This window comes from Pipistrellus kuhlii, unplaced genomic scaffold, assembly GCF_014108245.1.
Source record: "Pipistrellus kuhlii isolate mPipKuh1 unplaced genomic scaffold, mPipKuh1.p scaffold_m20_p_3, whole genome shotgun sequence".
NCBI classification, from domain to species: Eukaryota; Metazoa; Chordata; class Mammalia; order Chiroptera; family Vespertilionidae; genus Pipistrellus; species Pipistrellus kuhlii.
In genome coordinates, this window is record NW_023425529.1 from 13,506,274 (window position 1) to 13,524,760 (window position 18,487).

Sequence of the window (18,487 nt, forward strand, 5' to 3'; positions counted from 1 at the left end):
ATCCTATCTAATAAAAGAGAAACATGCAAATTGACCGTACCTCTGCTATGTCCACCAATCAATCAGAGTGAGTATGCAAATTACCCAACAAAGATGGTGGTAAATTTGTATACGCACACCCTGAGTAGCCTGGGACCCTGAGAACATCCTCAGGATCCAGGATGCTCCTGGCCCGTAGACTCACACTTAGGCCTTGAGCAGCAAGAGTCCCAGAATGCCTCCTGGCCACTCCAGGCCTATGGGTGCAACTGTTAGCGCATGCTCTGGCACCAAACAACAGTTCAGATCCACACCCCCAGACCAGTACCATAATGAGAGGCTGGCTGCCAGCCTCTGGGGTGCAGTTCAGGGATCCCTGCATGCCCCCCAGCCCGGCACCAATGATGGGGGGCTGGCTGCCAGGCTATGGGGGGTGCAGAGACCCTGGTGGCCACCACCGGGTGGTGGGGACCTGCTTCTATCTAGCCCAGTGGACACAATGCAGGGGCCTAATGAGCTGCAGAGGAAACAAATTTTAATATATATATATATATATTTTAATTGATTGTTTTCCAGAGAAGAGGAGAGAGGGATAGACAGTTGGAAATATTAATGAGAGATAAACATCAATTAACTGCCTCCTGCACACTCCCCACTCGGGATGTGTCTCCAACCAGGGTACATGCCCTTAACAGGTATCTAACCTGGGACCCTTCAGTCTGCAGACCCAGGGTCTATCCACTGAGCCAAACCAGTTAGAGAGTAAATACTTTTTCTGACTGCTCATTGGCTAAGCTCCCTGTACACCTAGGCAGTGTTTTGGTAACTTGGGTTATAAGAATCCAAGAAGGTGATCTAGGGTTTTTCCACCACACTCCTGGAGAAAAAAATGAAGGTCCACTGCTGGAGGGGCTAAGAAATGTCACATCCTGCCCTAGCTTGTTTGGCTCAGTGGATAGAGCCTCAGCCTGTGAACCGCACAGTCCAGGTTTGATTCTGATCAAGGGTATGTACCTAGGTTACAGGCTCCTCCCTATCTGGGGCCCAGATCAGGGGTCATGCAGGAGGCAACCAATCAAAGTGTCCCTCACACATTGATGTTTCTCTCTGTCTCTTCCTCTCTCTTCCACTCTCTTTAAAAATCAATGGAAACATATACTCAGGTGAGGTTAAAAAAAACAAACAAACAAATAAATAAATGTCATATCCTATGAAAGAAACATCTTGAAAATTCCTAAAGAAAGTTGTCATTTTTCATAGTGAAGGGACTAGAGTCTGTGTTGATGAAAACATCTTGGAGGCTGCAGCAGCGGGTAATGGGGCCGGTGCATTCCCTTGGTTAGCCGGTCGTCTCCCACAGAGGGTGGCCAGACTCCGTCAGTAGGACATCCCCTGAGGGCTCCCAGTCTGTGAGAGGGGGCCAGCTGGGCTGAGGGAACCCCCCCTCCCTTGCAAGAATTTTGTGCACTGGGTCACTAGTCTATATAATAAAAACCTAATCGAGCATTTACAGTGGAATGACCAAAATGATCAGTCACTATGATGGGCACTGGCCACCAGGGGGCAGATGTTTAATGCAGGAGCTTCCCCCTGGTGGTCAGTGCACTCCCAGAGGGGGGGCACTGCTCAGCCAGAAGCCGGGCTCACAGAAAGCAAATGCAGCAGCGGCAGGAGTCTCTCCTGCCTCCAATGCAGTGCTAAGGAGCAGAGAGCTGAGCAGTAAGAAGCAGAGAGCAGGCAGGCGATAAGGAGCAGGGGATCCAAAACTGTGAGAGGGCATAGGCTGGGCCGAGGGACCCCTATCCCAGGGCACAAATTTTGCTCCTCTAGTTATACTATAACACTTTATTAATCTTCATGTCATCAGGGCACTTAAATATATGTACTCTATATGTTATATCTACACTATATAATATAGTACTATCCTATCTAATAAAAGACTAATATGCAAATTGACCATCACTCAAGATGGCTATCCCCATGTGGTCAAATATGACTGCCCTCGTGTGGACACAAGATGGCCACCAAAAGATGGCCAGGACTGGAGGGCAGTTGGGAGGGACCAAGCCTATAGGGAAGAGCAGTTGGGCAGAACCAGGCCTGCATGAGAGAGCAGTTAGGGGCAATCAGGCTGGCAAGGGAGCAGTTAAACATCAATCAGGCTGGCAGAGGATTGGTTAGTGGGTGATCAGGCTGGCAAGCAGAAGCGGTTAGGGGAAATCAGGAAGGCAGGCAGGCAAGCAGTTTGGAGCCAGCAGTCCAGGATTGTGAGAGGGATGTCTGACTGCCCATTTAGCCTGCACTCTTTCCAATCTAGGCCCCAGATTGGAGAGAGTGCAGGCTGGGCTGAGGGACACACACCCCATGCATGAATTTCATGCACTGGATCTCTAGTATAACACATAATAATAGTACTTAAATTGTCTTCTAGAGTTTTGTTCAAATTAGGAAAAAAACTGTATAGAAATGATTGGCTGTTTTTCTTTTTCTAACTAGAAAATAGTTATTTTAAGGGCAGATGGTGATTGGCTTGGTTCCCTGTTGTATTTTCACTCCCTAGCATCATTTTTGCAACTTTCTTCACTCCTATCATAAGGTCACTAATTGACTTTTTAAAAAATCCAATAAGAAAGCTCAAGGTGTAGTCATTAGTGGAAAATAAATAACCATAATGCTTATTTTTTTGTTTTAGAAAAATAAACTCAAAATGCCTCTTTCTGTGTGAGGCTTTCACAAGAAAATGTAATTGTTAAGTGTCTCTGTTCTTGCAATGCAGTCTTCTCTATCACTATACAGGCAGATTGCCTAGAAAGCATTAAGTCAGATTATATAATATTATGCTTCATAATATTGAAGTGTTCCTTTTTCCAATAAACATCAACTCTGCGAAAATAATATTGTGAAACTGACATTGTTTTGACAGAAAAGCTGCTTTAGGTTTTGTTTCTTAAGTCTGTGTTTAATATAATATAACAGAAAGCAACTGTTCTGCTTCAAGTGAGTCTAAGAAACAGAACCAACATTGCCTGTGAGTAGCGACACATCTTCAAGATTACTGAGGCAAGAAAGCAGAGAATAATACACTTGATTTAACAAAACCTGTACAGTGTAACACAACCTGTATTTAAGCTCTTGTAGAAATCAAACATACTAATAATATAACAAACTATGGACTGAAGATGCAGAAAAATAGCTCTCATGGGATCAGATTGCAGGAAGGAATTCTAGAGGTCAGCAAAGCCAGCCTAAGTTTATAAATAAGGACACTCAACAATATAGAGGTGAAGCGGTTTACCTGTAGTAATAAAATTAACATCTGATAATGAGGGTGATGATCATCCTATTTAATAAAAGAGCAACATGCAAATTGACCATACCTCTGCTACACCCACTAGCCATGCCCACCAGCCAATCAGGAGCAAGTATGGAAATTAACCCAACGAAGATGTCTATGGCCATCAAGTGAACAGTAGGCTTGGGTTTCCCTGGAAATGGAGGAAGCCAAGCTTTCCACATATCCTGGCCGGCCCTGGACTCCACTCAAGGCTACAAAGTTTCAATTATAGAAGAGAAATAAATCCCAACAAAAATGGCGACATCCACAGAGCTGGAGAGAACAGGAGGCCAAGTTTTATGCCCACCCTGGCCTGCTTTGGCCTCTGCTCAAGGCTACAAAGTTTCAATTACGGAAGATAAATAAATCCCAGATACCAGGGCCTCTGCTTGGATTGCAAAGGGGTGTGGCCAGCCTGCAGACCACCAGAGGCCCCTTGTTAAGGCCATCCCATGCCCCAAGGAAACCCCCACCCTGATCCTGGACATCCTTCAGGGCAAACCAGCCAATGCCCACCCATGCACCAGGCCTCTATTCTATCTAATAAAAGAGTAATATGCAGATTGACCATCACTCCAATACACAAGATAGCTGCCCCCATGTGGACACAAGATAGCCACCACAAGATAGCCAGCAGGGGAAGGAAGTAGGGAGGGACCAGACCTGCAAGGGAGGGCAGATATCTCTCAAGGGGTTCCAGATGGGAGAGGGTGGAGGCTGGGCTGAGGGACACCCATCCTTCGTGCACAAATTTTGCGCACTAGGCCTCTAGTATAAAAATAGGGATCAATACTAATCACGTGGAAGAGGAGCAGAAGGGAAATAGGGGAAAGGTTCTGAAAAGGTGATGGCTTGAGCACCACTGTTGCCCTCCTTTCTCCATTCTAGTCTCACCACCAACCTCTCTGAGCTGAGCACCAACTGGTGCAGGAGGTAAATGGGTCCCACCAGGCTGATGGGTCCCAGGAGGCAGAGTAATGTTTAAAATGTCGATTTCATTATTATTCAGGTATGGATGAGGTTCACAGAGGAGGAAACAATTGCCATGGGCAAGATAGTTCATTGTAGTTCCCCAAAAAGAAGAACCACAGCACCCCACGTAGGGGCACGTGGGGAAGCACCAGGGTTGGTGAGAGGTGGAGGGAACGAGGGGAAAAGTGGGCAGACAAGAGCCTTCGTTGTGGTTCTCCTGGGACAGAATGGATGAGGTAGGGAAAGCAGACTCAGCTGGTTTAGTACTGACTAGTTTAAGGAATTTCAGGGGGCTCTCTGGTAGTCTGCCCGCTGTCCTTGGGGTGATGAAGGTAGGGGAAGAGTGGCCCAGAGTGCAAGAGCCCAGCAAAGGAAAATAAAGTTGCTGATTAGGGTTTGGATTGTGGGCTTTGGAATGGCTAGTTTGCATGTGAAAGGCATGTTCAATGAAAAGCAATTTGCTCATCTCTAGTTACTGGCTAGTTTCTCCCTAAATAGCAAGACACCAGATGTCAAAGCATCAGAAACCAGAAACCAGAAACGCAGAAAACAAAAAGGCCTGGTCAAATACAGGTTACAACAGAGAGTTGGTACAAGACCTTCATCCTCTGAGCTGGAGGAGAGCCTGGGAGCTAGAGGCAGGCTTCCTTAGGTCAAACACTGGAGGGGTGTCCTGGAGAGAGCCAGAAACAAAAGTCCCTGAGTTCCTCCTGGGTTTCTGAGGGGCTGTGAGCTTTCTGCTGATTGGTCCACTGACTCTAAGCAGGTTCACTTTTGGTTGGCTCCAACCTGTTCTTCCCCCAGTAGCCAGGGCTGTATTTTAAAACGTAACCATCCCAGCTTAACTCTTCCCATTGGGCTGTTCCAGCCCACTCTGTTCAGTCTGTCCTTGTCTCCCTGCAGTTCCAGAACATACCCAGCTCATCCTGACTCAGAGCCTACAACTCACTGCTTCTTCTGCCTCTACAATGCATACTTAGTGACTCACATGTAAGGTGTGGGGTTAAATGCCACTTCCAAGGAGAGGCCTTCCCTGTTCATTTGTTCTTTATCAACAGATTTTATCCAGGTCTTTCATATCACTAACCATTCATAACTATATACATATACTTAATCCATTACCATATATTAGCTTTCTATATCCTTGCTGATTTCCTAATTGTTATCGCATATATATTTTATTTTAGACAATATTTATTTTATTACATTTTATAAATATTAAAAATATTTATTTTAAACAATATTTATATCACATGAATCCATGATATAATATGCACTCCTATATGGTTTGTTCACTTGTTTATTTTTGTCTCCCACACTAAGACCAGAGATTACATTTGTTTTGATCTAAAATAACCTCCTAGGTCCTCACACAGAATCTGGCATGCAATAAATAATCAAAAACTATTTGGTAAATAAATTGAGCCTGAGGATTCATAAATATTGCCCCATATAAATATGCTCAGGTAATAGTGTGCCTGAAAATAACTTAAAAATTTTTCACCAATGGCTTCAGTGCAATATTTGTTTAAGTGTTCTTACCTATTCTCATTTTTGTTTTGGCCAATAACATGATATGAGGAAGATAGACATTTTTCAAAGGCTGTAATGGACTTGCATAGTCAGTGTTTGATGAAGGAAAATCAATTGTTTCTCCAAAAGTTAGCATCTGTAAAAGAAACATTGTAATGAGTAATTAGCTAAAGTGGTTTGGAATAAAGAAAAATAAAAGAAACAGAATAATAAGTTTCTAAGTCTTGGGAACTCAAAAGAACTCTCACCTGTTCAATAAGAATGGTGTGAGACTGAATCAACAAATTTTTTTTTTCTGTTTTTGAAGAGAGCATTTCCTTGAATTTCTCTGCCCTTGTTAAGTCATCCAGCAAAAGCAAGCTTCTCGTCAGAGTTAAAAAAGATCTCGGAGAAATAAACTCATTTCCTTCAAGCAAATGTATTATGGCCTATTAAAATAAAATTATTCCTTTGATCGTATTGTTTGCAATTCACTGAAACAAGAGCTGGCCATATTGACTGTCATGCATTCAGTAACTATTGGAATATAAAATTCGCTCCTTTTGTTCTACACTGAATCCTTTGGTGACTATCAACATGAATGAAGTTTCCTTCCTACCTGAAGGTTTGTTATGATGTCTGCCTTTAAATGCTTTTCTTGTAAGCCAATGATTACAGCTTGCATCAAGAATTCAGCTTGTAGCTCCTTGTCGCCTGCACTTTCTGCCTCCACACACACTTCATTGATGAGGCTAACATAATCTGTCATATCATTTTCTAAAATAAACAAATGTTGTTATTTAAAATGCACTGAGAAGGTAATGACATATGTACACATAATATGCCCCGAGTTCATCACAGGAATATTGTGTAATATAGAAGAACAGGAAGATACAAAGAGAGAGAAAACAGACTACATGATATGTTAAAAATAAATGGGTTGCAATTTAGGGGGTAGGCACTTTACGGATCCAAATGCTGCAAAACTATTAATAAAATTGCATGAGATAATTTAATTTTGGAGATTGATAGAGATGGGTAGATAAATAGGTTTACAAGTAGATACTTATTCATCACTGTAAGAATTAATATTCCTGTGAGCCAGCCTGTGTAATCTAAGAACTTTATAAGTATAACCCATTAAATTTCAACAATAATCCTATGAAATAGATACACTTGCCTCCATTGTACAGAGAAGGAAGTCAGGCATTTGTGGGTTGATAGACTTGGCCAAGGTCACACAGCAAGGAAGTGGTAGTCTGAGCATTGGAACCCAAGGCAGCTGGCTCCAGAACCTGTGCTCCGGACCCGTCCTTCTACGCTGCCTGCTTTGCATACATCAGCAACATATATGCCATTTTCAGCAAGGGACTATTGAAAATGATTATTTTTTTTATAAAATATATTTTATTGATTTGTTACAGAGAGGAAGGGAAAGGGATAGAGTTAGAAACATCGATGAGAGAGAAACATCAATCAGCTGCCTCCTGCACAACCTCTACTAAGGATGTGCCCACAACCAAGGTACATGCCCTTGACCAGAATTGAACCTGGGACCCTTCAGTCTGCTAGTCGACACTCTTTCCCCTGAGCCAAACCAGTTACGGCAAAAATGATTATTCTTATGTAAGAACTTGAATTTTTTATTCTGGAAACAAATTAATCTAGAGAGCTGTAAAATGTTAATGTTAATGAAATATATCCCAATAAAACCTCTGTTACCGCCCTAGCTGGTCTTATTCAGTGGATAGAGCATTGGCCTGTGGACTAAAGAGTTCCGGGTTCAAATTCAACCAAGAGCACATGCCTGGGTTATGGGTTCAATTCCCAGTAGGGGGGTGTGCAGGAGGCAGCCAATCAATGGATTCTCATTCATCATTGATGTTTCCAGCTCTCTCTCTCCCTTCCTCTCTGAAATCAATAAAAATATATCTATATTAAAAAAAAACCATTTGTTACCTACATGAAATCACTTTTTATAAAAACTTCAATTAAGAAAATAGGATATTTGTACCTTTCACGATTCCAATGCCACGGATCTGTGCAACAAACGCAGTCACCAATGCTAAGCGGCACCTCAACCACAGATGAATGTTGAAGTATTCTCGAGAATTTAGGGAGATAGGATCTAAAAATTCATTATCATCTTTACTTTCAATGACCTAAAACAATATTAAAATCATGGTTATCTTCACATTAATAGTGGCAAAGTTCTAGTCTAATGCTAAATGTACTTACTATGAGTTAAAAGAAGCATCTGATATTTAATAGTATTAAATTTTAAATTTTAGAAATTATTCTTGAATTTTCTATAAAACATAAAAAAAACCACAGAGCACCCATAATCTCACAATCCTCTATTAGCATTCTGGTCTACTGCTTTTCAGTTTTTCTTTTTCTTTCTATGCCCATTGTTGACAAACAGTCTTGCAGTCTGAATTTATCACTGCAAATGATAACACATCATGTCCTCAAAATTTTTGTAAATATCATCTGAAAGACTGAATAATAATTAATAATACTGGCTAATATCTACTGCATGCTTCTCACGTGTCAGGCACTGTGCTACATGCTTTATACACATTATCTCATTTAATCCTCTTGACAAGCCCAAGAGGAGTTGTTAGTATTTGTTTTACCTATGGGTGACCCAAGTCTTTGAAAGGTTATCTGTTTGCTTAAACTTCATCATATTTTGGCGAAGGTGAGACTCAAACTTGTATCTTTCTGACTTTAGAGCCTACAGTCTTAATCTCTTCTGTTATATCACTATATTCTGCTCACATCCCAAAAATACATCACTGACCTACTGTCCTTATTTTTACTCTTTACAAAGGGTGTCCCATGACCAGAGCTACTGGGAGGGAGACGCAAAGGGAGCTTTTTCCAGGGAATAGCAGCAACCCATCTTATTTAGAAATTTGGGCACTTCTAAGTCATTCGAACCAACACCCATTTGTTCCAGGAATTCCCCGCTTTGCATCTCTGATAGCTAGACATCTCCCACCGATTAGCAGCATCTGCTATCAAGGAGCAGCTCTGGGGATGGGCAGGGGGCTGGAGTCTGGATAGACAGGTGAGAAGCACAGAAGAGGAAGGTGAGCTGTTCCCAGAAATGGTAAAAAGTGAACAACAGAAGTCTGGTGGCAGAGTGGTGACCACAAGGGCACGAGTAATGGAAGAGTCTAGTTGGATTAGCATCCACATACCTTAATCTCTCAGTGCCTACAATTCCTGTTACTGTTCAAAAGCCAAGTCACAAGTAGACCAGGATTTCTCAGCCTTGGCACTATTGGCACTGTGTGGCAGATATTTGTTGTGGGAAACTGTCCTGTGCATTCTAGGATGTTGAGTAACATAGCTGACCTCTACCCACTATATGCCAATAGCACCCCCTCTAGGTGTAACAACCAAAACATCTCCAGACATTGCCAAATGTCTCTTGGGGAGGCAAAATAGCCCCCAATTAACAACCATTTCTGTAAGTCAATTTTCAGAATTAGATTGCTTTTTAGGTCTTTTATTACTTTTAATATAGTTAGAAACAAGTCTCTACTTAGGATAATTAGTGTTACTTTCTTGTAATGACAGTGAATATTAGCAATTTTATTCATAATATCTATACATATAAGAAACTAATATGCTAAGTGTCCCTCTGCCAGTCCAACTGGTTGCTATGAGCACAGTGACCACCAGGGGCAGACGTTCAATGCAGGAGCTGCTGAGCTGCAGTGACTTGGCAGCAGCAGCTCTCAGGTGTTGCACCCCAAAATCAGAGAGAAGGGAACCTGATTCCTCATAGGGCCACGCAATTCCACCTTCAGCAGTTGGTTATGTTGTTGCTGGGGCACTGTTGGCCCCAAATCTGGTTTACTGCACACTTGCATTTGCATTCCAAACTCTGTATAACAGCAACTTTGCAGAATGCCCTCTCTCATTCCAGGATCCCTTGGGGGATGTCAGAGTGCTGAATTCAGCCTGATCCCTGCAGGCCAGGCTGAGGGACCCCACCTGCTGGAGGGACCCTGCTCACTCTGCAGATGTTGGGGAGGGACTATGGAAGGTTGGCTCCAGGGTACATCTGGCCTGTCTCACCCAGTTCCACCCTGATGACCACCTCCTAATTTCCTTTCAATGTGCACAAATCTGTGCACCAGGTCACTAGTCCTATATAATAAAAGACTAATATGCAATTGTCCCCTCAACTTGGAGTTTGGGAGTTTGACCAGGGGGCAGGCTGGCTGGCCAACCCCCCATGGCTCCTCCTCCCAGCTGGCCTTACCTCTGATTACCCTTCACTTCGATAGGGGGTGGGGCCAGCCTGCCAACTGTCCATGGCCCCTCCCCCTGGGATGGGTTGGCTGGACCCCACCTGTGCATGAATTCATGCACTGGGCCTCTAGTTTAAAATAATAAGCAAAGATTCTACATGATGAATCTTTATATTTCAAACTGCTATTTTATTAAATTTTTACTTGATCTCATAAAAAAATCCAATAAAATTTCAAATACCTTGCAAAACCAGTTGTCAAAAAATATTTGAGAGCTTAAATAGGGAAGAATGTAACTATGAGAAATTCAAAGTAGGAAACAGCACGGGTGTCATACTGATAATGCTAACATAACAAAAACATGAGATGAAAAGAAAAGTAAAGTGAAACAACTTTATTTACTAGTAAAATCAGACCTATAATTTTGTACTGCCACATTTGGTGGGACTTCAGTGATTACAACATCCAATTCCATCAGTTCGCAAATGAGATTTACATTAAAAAATGCTATAAAAGTTTAAGGGACTTGCCCAAGGTATGCCAGTTAAAAGCAGCATAAACAGGGCTTAAATACAGATCTTTATACTCCATATTCAATGTTTTTTTCTACTTTATTCCTATGTTTTTATCCAACTAATCAATAAGAATAAGCATTAAATTCATACGTACAGAAGTTTCTAGAGAGAGGGAACTCGCTGTGTCAACTGGTATCACCTTCTTTTGAAAAAGTTTTGAATCCTGGAGAAGCTTAAGTGTGGAAGATACTATTGCAACACTAAAATAAAAAATATATTTTAAATGTTATTAGTTTTACACTTGTGACATTTGTATGTTACTTCCTCCAGAGCACATTCCCACTGCCTCATTCACCCCCCAAAACTGTTAGGTGACCTTCTATGCACCCTTACAGTGCCCTGATCTAACCATTTGTTCTGATTTATCACACTGTTTAATTATGTATAAACTGCTCTACAGCTCATCTGTCTCATTCCCTGTTGGAACCCAGAACTTAGTGCTTGGGACAGAATACAGAATACTTGGGACAGTAGAGCCAGAAAAAATATTTTAACATGAAAGTGAGTGAATGGAAGGATGAATAAATAAAAGTTTCCAAGATTTAAAACAAAATTTACTGACAATATCACTAATAAAATGAGCACATGTGTATTTAAATAAATCAGAATGTGGTTTTCCAGCTTTTTGAGGTTGTAGTATTGTTACTTAATGCTATCTACTTAGAAACTCTAAATCTAAATTAATATTGAATCAGTGTCCAGTGGGAAAGGAAATGTACTAAATTAAGAAAGTAGAAGCAAGGAAATAGAAATACGCATGATTGTCTGCAGTTTAGACCATTATAGCCTCCTCCCCTCCATAATAATAAATTTATAATTGACATCACCCTTTTCAAATTATTTAGATAATATACATCTCAGGAGGCTTCTTCTTTTGAAAATCTATTCCAAAACAAAATTTGAAATATAGAACAATCTGCCTGGCCAGGTGTGCCTCGGTAGTTGAGTGTTGATCTATGAATCAGGAGGTCACAGTTAGATTCCCAGTCAGGGTGCATGACTGGGTTCAGGCTTGAACCTGAGTAGCGGCATGCAGGAGGCAGCGAAATCAAAAAGTATCATATTTCTATCTTTCCCTCCCACTCTCTGAAATAAATAAAAATATGTTTTAAAAAAGAGAAAGAGCCGAAACCGGTTTCACTCAGTGGGTAGAGTGTCGGCCTGCAGACTGAAGGGATCCAGGTTCGATTCTGGTCAAGGGCATGTACCTTGGTTGCGGGCACATCCCCAGTAGGGGGTGTGCAAGAGGCAGCTGATTGATGATTCTCTCTCATCAATGTTTCTAACTCTCTATCCATCTCTCTTCCTCTCTGTAAAAAATCAATAAAATATATATTAAAAAAGAGAAAGAAATACAGAACAGTTTATTTACCCGAAGATACTTATCAAAGTGCTATTTATAACATGGGGGAAAAATGGGATGAAATCCAATTGGACAGTGCATCCACCTTTCTAATTCTCCACTTGAAGAGTTAATTGACAAACACACTTCACAGGTGTTATAGATTGAATTGTGTGCTGCCAGAAAGATATGTTGACATCCTAAATCTTAGTACCTCAGAATAACTGTCTGAGGAAGTCAAATTAAAATTATGTCATTAGGATGGATCCTATTCTAAATTCACTGATGTATTTAAAACAATGGGAACAAATATCCAGAGAGGGAAGAGGATGTGAACACATTCAGGAAGAGGAAGGCCATGTGACTGGAGTGATGCATCTTTAAGCCAAATATTGTTGGCAAAACCCAGAAACTACAAAAAGCAAGGCAGGGCTCTCCCTACCTGGAGCTGTCAGAAAGAGCATGGCCCTTCTAACACTTTGATTTTGGACTTCGACCTTCCAAAACCGGGAAGCAATAAAACTGGATTGTTTTAAGTCACCCCAGTTTTTGGCCCTTCATTAAAGCAGCCCTAGAAAACTGGCAGAATAGATTAAAAGCAGCTCCTCTTGCTTCCACCTCCTCTACCAACTCTGTTTGTCCTCCATCCCACAGGCAGAGCCCCAAATCACCACTGCTTCCTTTTAACTCACACTCTATATTCAACCCACCAACAAGCTCTGTCAGCTTCAACTCTGAAATATGGATGCCAACTAGCAGCCCCTCGCCTTACCTTATCCACAGCTAAGGCCTCTGCCCAAGCCATCATCATCTCCAGGCTGTAGGAGCTTCCTGGCCAGACTGTCCTCTGCCTTCAGACCCTGCAGTCATAGTCTCTAGATTGCAACCCCAGCAATCTCATTAAGATATAAATCACACCATGACACTTCCCCCATACATATTCCAGAGGCTTCCTGTTTCCTTGGACTGTCGTCAGTACACCTCCTCATTCGGGTCAGTTACTGAGGTTTCTGCCCTAGTATATGACCAACTTTGTCACTGTCCACGCATGCTTGGGAGAAGGTATAGTCTCTGTTTGTAGGCTCCCAGAGTATGAAATTGGGTTATTATAAGGATTCAATGATGTATTCTTCCATTTGTTAAAAAATATTTGTTGAGTACCTGCTATGGGCCAGGAACAAATCTAAGGTCTCTGGATATGAGAAACTTCGTGCAATTATTAATTTTTAAATTTCCAAGGTTTTACTGAGTCATTAAAATGGCATAGATATTGGTAGGTTAATGTATTGTTTCTGATTGTATAAACTTACTGGTTTTTATTTAAAGTAAAAAAATCAAGAAAACAACAAGAAAAATGTAATACTGACGCATTATGTATAAAGGTATGAAAGTTCCACTCTCCAACAACCTCCTCCCTCAAGGATCCACGTGTGTTTCTATGACACCTTGTTTACTGGGTAGCTTCCGAGGGTAGCACAGGATGGCTACTACACCCTGTGGGAAATAAGGTGTGCTCAACCCATGCTTCTAAATTAGAAGCCCAAATTTTGATATCAAGAGAAATGAGGTATGAGAATTCTTGCTGGTTTGTCTCAGTGGATAGAGCATCGGCCTGAAGACGTAGGAGTCCCAGATTTGATTTCAGTCAAGGACACATGCCTGGGTTGCTAGCTTGATCCCCAGGAGGCAGCTGATTGATGATTCTCTCTCATCATTGATGTTTCTCTCCCTCTCCCTTCCTCTTTGAAATCAATAAAAATATTTTTTGGGGGGAAAAAGAGGAATGAGGTATGAGGCTTCAAATCTTGCTGACCCCAAAACTTAATAAAATATAAACATACTACAGTAGTATGTACGAATCTTCTTGGTATTAATATGGACTAATCCACCTGGCACTACTTAGTTGCAAAATGGAAAATTTCTAGTTTCTCTCCTCCACATGAAAAACAGAGTGTAGGAGGATTACCCACTATAACCAGTCTAAAATCCCAAAGGAAAGAAGTTTCATTCTGACACAAAATTAACAGGCTCAGATGTTATCCCGTTTAAACAATACATTACATAGAAAGAAGGATAGACAGGAACACTTACTCAAAAAGAAAAAGACAGGATTCTGAGGGAGGCAACCCTAACAAGTAGAAATATCATTTGAATAATTTTGATCCCATTTATTTCTTATTACCATTCATGGCAAAAGTGGTCAGTTTGTTCTCCTAAAATCCATGCGGCTCACTTTACCTGCCACCCTAGGGAATGTGCCTTTCAATTTCCTTGACACATAATTATGTTAGAAGTATCATGAAATGTCAAGCTAACCCTCATTTGGGAAAGAGACTGTCCAACACTTCCAGCAGCTCCCAAACAGAAGCTCATGGGGGGTAAAGTTCACCTAAGAGAAACTCATTCATCCTGACAGTAGGCTTTCCCAAATGACACCTCTGCTGCAAAAAAAAAAAAAAAAAGGCAATAATTTGAAAATTTTGCAGGTTTTGTCCCAAAGGTCAGGTTGATGTATTTAAAATAGGAGTGATTCTGATACACTTGCACATTATTTGCATATTCTATCTGGTCGCAAATTAAAGTTCTATTGTAACACTCATTTCAGTGGCCATTTGGTAATTATTAGTTTCTAATTTCCTTCTTCCATAAAAAAAATCACTCATGTCCTCTATGCCAAAGAGTATAAGATATGTAGAGAACTGGGAAAAGAATGACGGGTGCTGTTGTGTGGGACACTGTGTAAGAAAAGAGTTCTGTATTTTCCATATGCTTCTACAGGAAATCATACAATCATAAATTTTATTGTCATACTTATCTAAAAACACATATTTAGATATATTCACATATCGTATATTTTCTATAGGAAATTATACAGTAAAAGTCCCTTCTCTCTTCAAACTTCAAAGAAGAAAATAATATATTATAATGCAAGACCTATTTTACCATCAATCAACTACCATAGTATTCAAAGACAGGCATGGCCCAGCCTGTGTGGCTCAGTGGTTGAGCATCGACCTAAGAACCAGGAGGTCTTCATGGTTTGATTCCTGGTCAGGGCAAATTTCCAGGTTACAGGCTCAGTCTCCAGTGTTGGGCATGCAGGAGGCAGCCTATCAAAGATTCTCTCTCATCATTGATGTTTCTATCTCTCTCTCCTTCTTCTTTCCTCTCTGAAATCTATAAAATATATTTTTAATTTTTTAAAAGACAGGCATGAATGTAACAATACTTCCCAAGCTTTTTAAAAATCTCAGCACTCACTTATACCCTTAAAATTATTGAAAACCCTAAAGGGCTCCATCAATATCATATTAGAACTTAAGCTGAGAAATTTTTAACTTCATGAGTATTTATTACTTTATTTTAAAATAAAAACAATAAACTCATTATATGCTAATATAATAATGCATTTTAATAAAAACAACTGCCCTGGTTGTGTGGCTCAGTTGCTTGGAGTGTCATCCTGTATACCAAAAGGTTCCAAATTCAATTCCCAGTCAGAGCACATACCTAGGTTGCAGATTCAATCCCCATTCTGATGTGTACAGCTGGCAATTGATTAATGTTTCTACTTTTTTTCATTTTGAAATGTTGCATTGTAGATTTCACAAAGAATATTAGTTACAGATCAAAATTCCAAGCAGTAACTCAAAACCTTTCTTTCTTACAAGGATCTCTCTCTCTCTCTCTCTCTCTCTCTCTCTCTCTCTCTCTCTCTCTTTCTCTCTCTCTCTCTCTCTCTCTCTCTCTCTCTCTCTAAAATCAATAAAAACATTTAATCAAGTGAGGATTGGAAAAAAAAGAAAAGAAAAACAATTATATTTTCTAAAACATCAAGAAATTAGTGAGACGAATAACATTGTTTTCACTTTTTTTTTCAAATAAAATGTCTGACTTAATAGAAAATCTTCTTAATATGAGACTATTTTATGTGCTTTTACTTTCAGTATGTTGAGACATACAGTCTTGGCTGAAGTATATAAAGAAGACTAGGTTGCACAGATAATCATTAGAGTGGGAGGAGTATTTTAATAGCTTCTTCAAATAATTGTGAATATTGATGAACTTTTCCTACTCCCTTATATCAAAACCTATTGGTCTATCTCAGTAATTTCAACTGGTGTGCATCAATAATTTTTAAAATATACAATACCTGACTATTTAGTCAGGGGCACTGACGTCTTTTCCCTTGTAAAATAAAAAATGATAACAGCCAATGTAACAATAGCTGTCTGGTATTAATTCCCTGTCTTGAACCATAAAAATATACTTGTTAATAGAGTTGTATTTTATTGGTCATGTTGCATAATAAGGATGCATCTGATTGGTTAATTCTTTGTACCAAAAATTCTTAAATACAAGTGTAGGAGAATCTCTAGGGGTGTTCCTAGATTTTTTTTTTAGTCTCTTTGGAGCAAAAAGAGTAGTAACTATTGAATACTATTTTTTTAATCAATCAAAATTATAGCTAATTTTTGGTCAACAAAATATTTTTGGTGTGCTACATAATTTCAGAAATTAGTTTTTATGAGCCATGGACAAAAAAAGGTTACAAATCACTGGTCTATGTTGTTAACTGGGATTTTGGAACATCATGTACTGGTCATTTAGAAAACATTAACTTCTTGAGCATGAAGATCCCCTAAATGTTGAAACACTTCATTATACAACTTTAGAAATGATGCTTGTTAACATTACTATCAATCTCATTCAAAAAATCTAACCATTACAAAATTGTCAAGTTCATGGTGGCAAATACAAATTTCCCAAAATTCTAGTTTTCCTATGAAACATTAGATATTATGATTGGTTAAAAAAAAAATACAACATATTAGTTGTTTTCCCAGAAGTAGCTTGTCCATTTTGGTCCTTTTCAATAAAATGCCTGTCAAATACTCAAGTTTGAATAACCATATTTTTCAGGGTGTTGTTTTTTTCCTAAATAAAAAACATTCCATGAATAAAAGAACAGCTGGTTTGGCTTTCTCAAGACAACTATCAAACTTTGATGCACAATAAAAGGGCTCTAGGTGTATTTTCCATTTAACATTCCCACAGAATATTAAAAATAGATTCAAGGATAGGGATTATAAATGTAACAGATTATATTGCTTCATGAAAGGCATTCTTAAGTTAACTGGCCTTTTTTATTGCAAGAGTGTGGCAGTGAAATATGGGATAACTACAAGTATGGCCACAGCTTTGACTCATGAGGAGATGACAGAAGTTTTACCAGTTGCTTTTGCATCTCCAGTGCAAGTAACAACACAAGAAGGACAATCACATCTTAGTTTTATTATAAAAAGTTTTAACCTTACAAACCCCTGAAAGGATCTTAGGGACACCCCTGGAGATCTGCAGACCACACTGAGAATCACTGCTCCAAGACGACTTTATGGATTTTCATCATCGCTTAGAGACCACAAATTTCCCAAACCTAGACTGTCCTTAGCATAAAATCAAATTTAGATGTGGTTAATCACAGAATGGCCTTCAATCAAGGCACCCAGTGATGAGATGATTCTATGTTTCCAATCAAAACAAAAGGGATTTCTGCTGAATTGATTGCCTCTTTACAAAAGCTGCAGATGGACTTCTCCTTCATCATTATTATTATCATCCTCATCCGAGGATATGTTCATTGATTTTAGAGAGAGGAAGGGAGAGAGAGAAAGAAACATTGAATGGTTGCCTCCTGTACCCACTTCAACTGGAACTGAACCCACAACCCAGTTTATGTGCCCTTATCCGGAATCAAACCTATGATCCTTCAAGGTATTGGATGACACGCCAACAGAGCCACATCAGCCAGGGCCTTCTCCTTTTTGAAGGGGAGTTAATCTAAAAATTAACTCCCCTTCCAAATTCTGAATCTCATTCATGGAGTTGAATGCATGGAATTTCAATATCATAAAGAAAGTTAAGATTTTAAAAAACCAAAATTGTAATCCGTACTTTTAAGAATAATAATGTTAAAACTATCTTGAAAAAAAAATGGGTAGACTCTATCTAGGAATTTATAAAATTTAGATATATTTATCAGATTATGGGAAAGAAGAAACTCCTCTGTGCACAGACTCACCTATACGCCGCCTGGTGTCTCTGCAGGGCAATGGCAGCGAGCTGCAGCCGGGCCTGCATCACTATCTCCAGCTGGCTCACAGAGCACTGGGCAAGGCCCTTCTGGCCTGGCGGCTCCATCTCTGACACCAGGGAGTTGAGCCTGTCTTCAGCTTCTGTCAGTAAAATTGACTAAAAAAGAATACCACACAATTACATAAGTTCAGAAATAATGCAAGTAATGTCTCATTATTATTCACCAAATATTTTTTGTGCTGAAGTAACTACCAATGGAAGACCAAAAAGGAAATCTGAACATCATCATCAATGAACAGCACAAAGCAACAGAGAATGAAAAGGCAGGTCATGGCAAAAATAAGCAAGTACAACTGTTACCCTTTGTTGTATGTACAACCTATCACATACATGATTATTTATGGGA

The 18,487-nt window shown here is 39.9% G+C and overlaps 1 protein-coding gene across 1 annotated transcript in view; it reads right to left on the reverse strand.

Moving 5' to 3' along the window:
* CFAP54 (cilia and flagella associated protein 54) overlaps positions 1-18,487 on the reverse strand; it is a 243,255-nt gene that overhangs the window by 61,618 nt on the left and 163,150 nt on the right. The window contains exons 51-56 of the mRNA XM_045587640.1: positions 18,068-18,237; positions 10,738-10,843; positions 7,812-7,959; positions 6,417-6,574; positions 6,067-6,246; positions 5,828-5,954 (exon numbers count right to left, since the gene is read on the reverse strand). Coding sequence (XP_045443596.1) covers positions 5,828-5,954; positions 6,067-6,246; positions 6,417-6,574; positions 7,812-7,959; positions 10,738-10,843; positions 18,068-18,237 — 889 coding nt within the window. The remainder of the gene's footprint in view (positions 1-5,827; positions 5,955-6,066; positions 6,247-6,416; positions 6,575-7,811; positions 7,960-10,737; positions 10,844-18,067; positions 18,238-18,487) is intronic.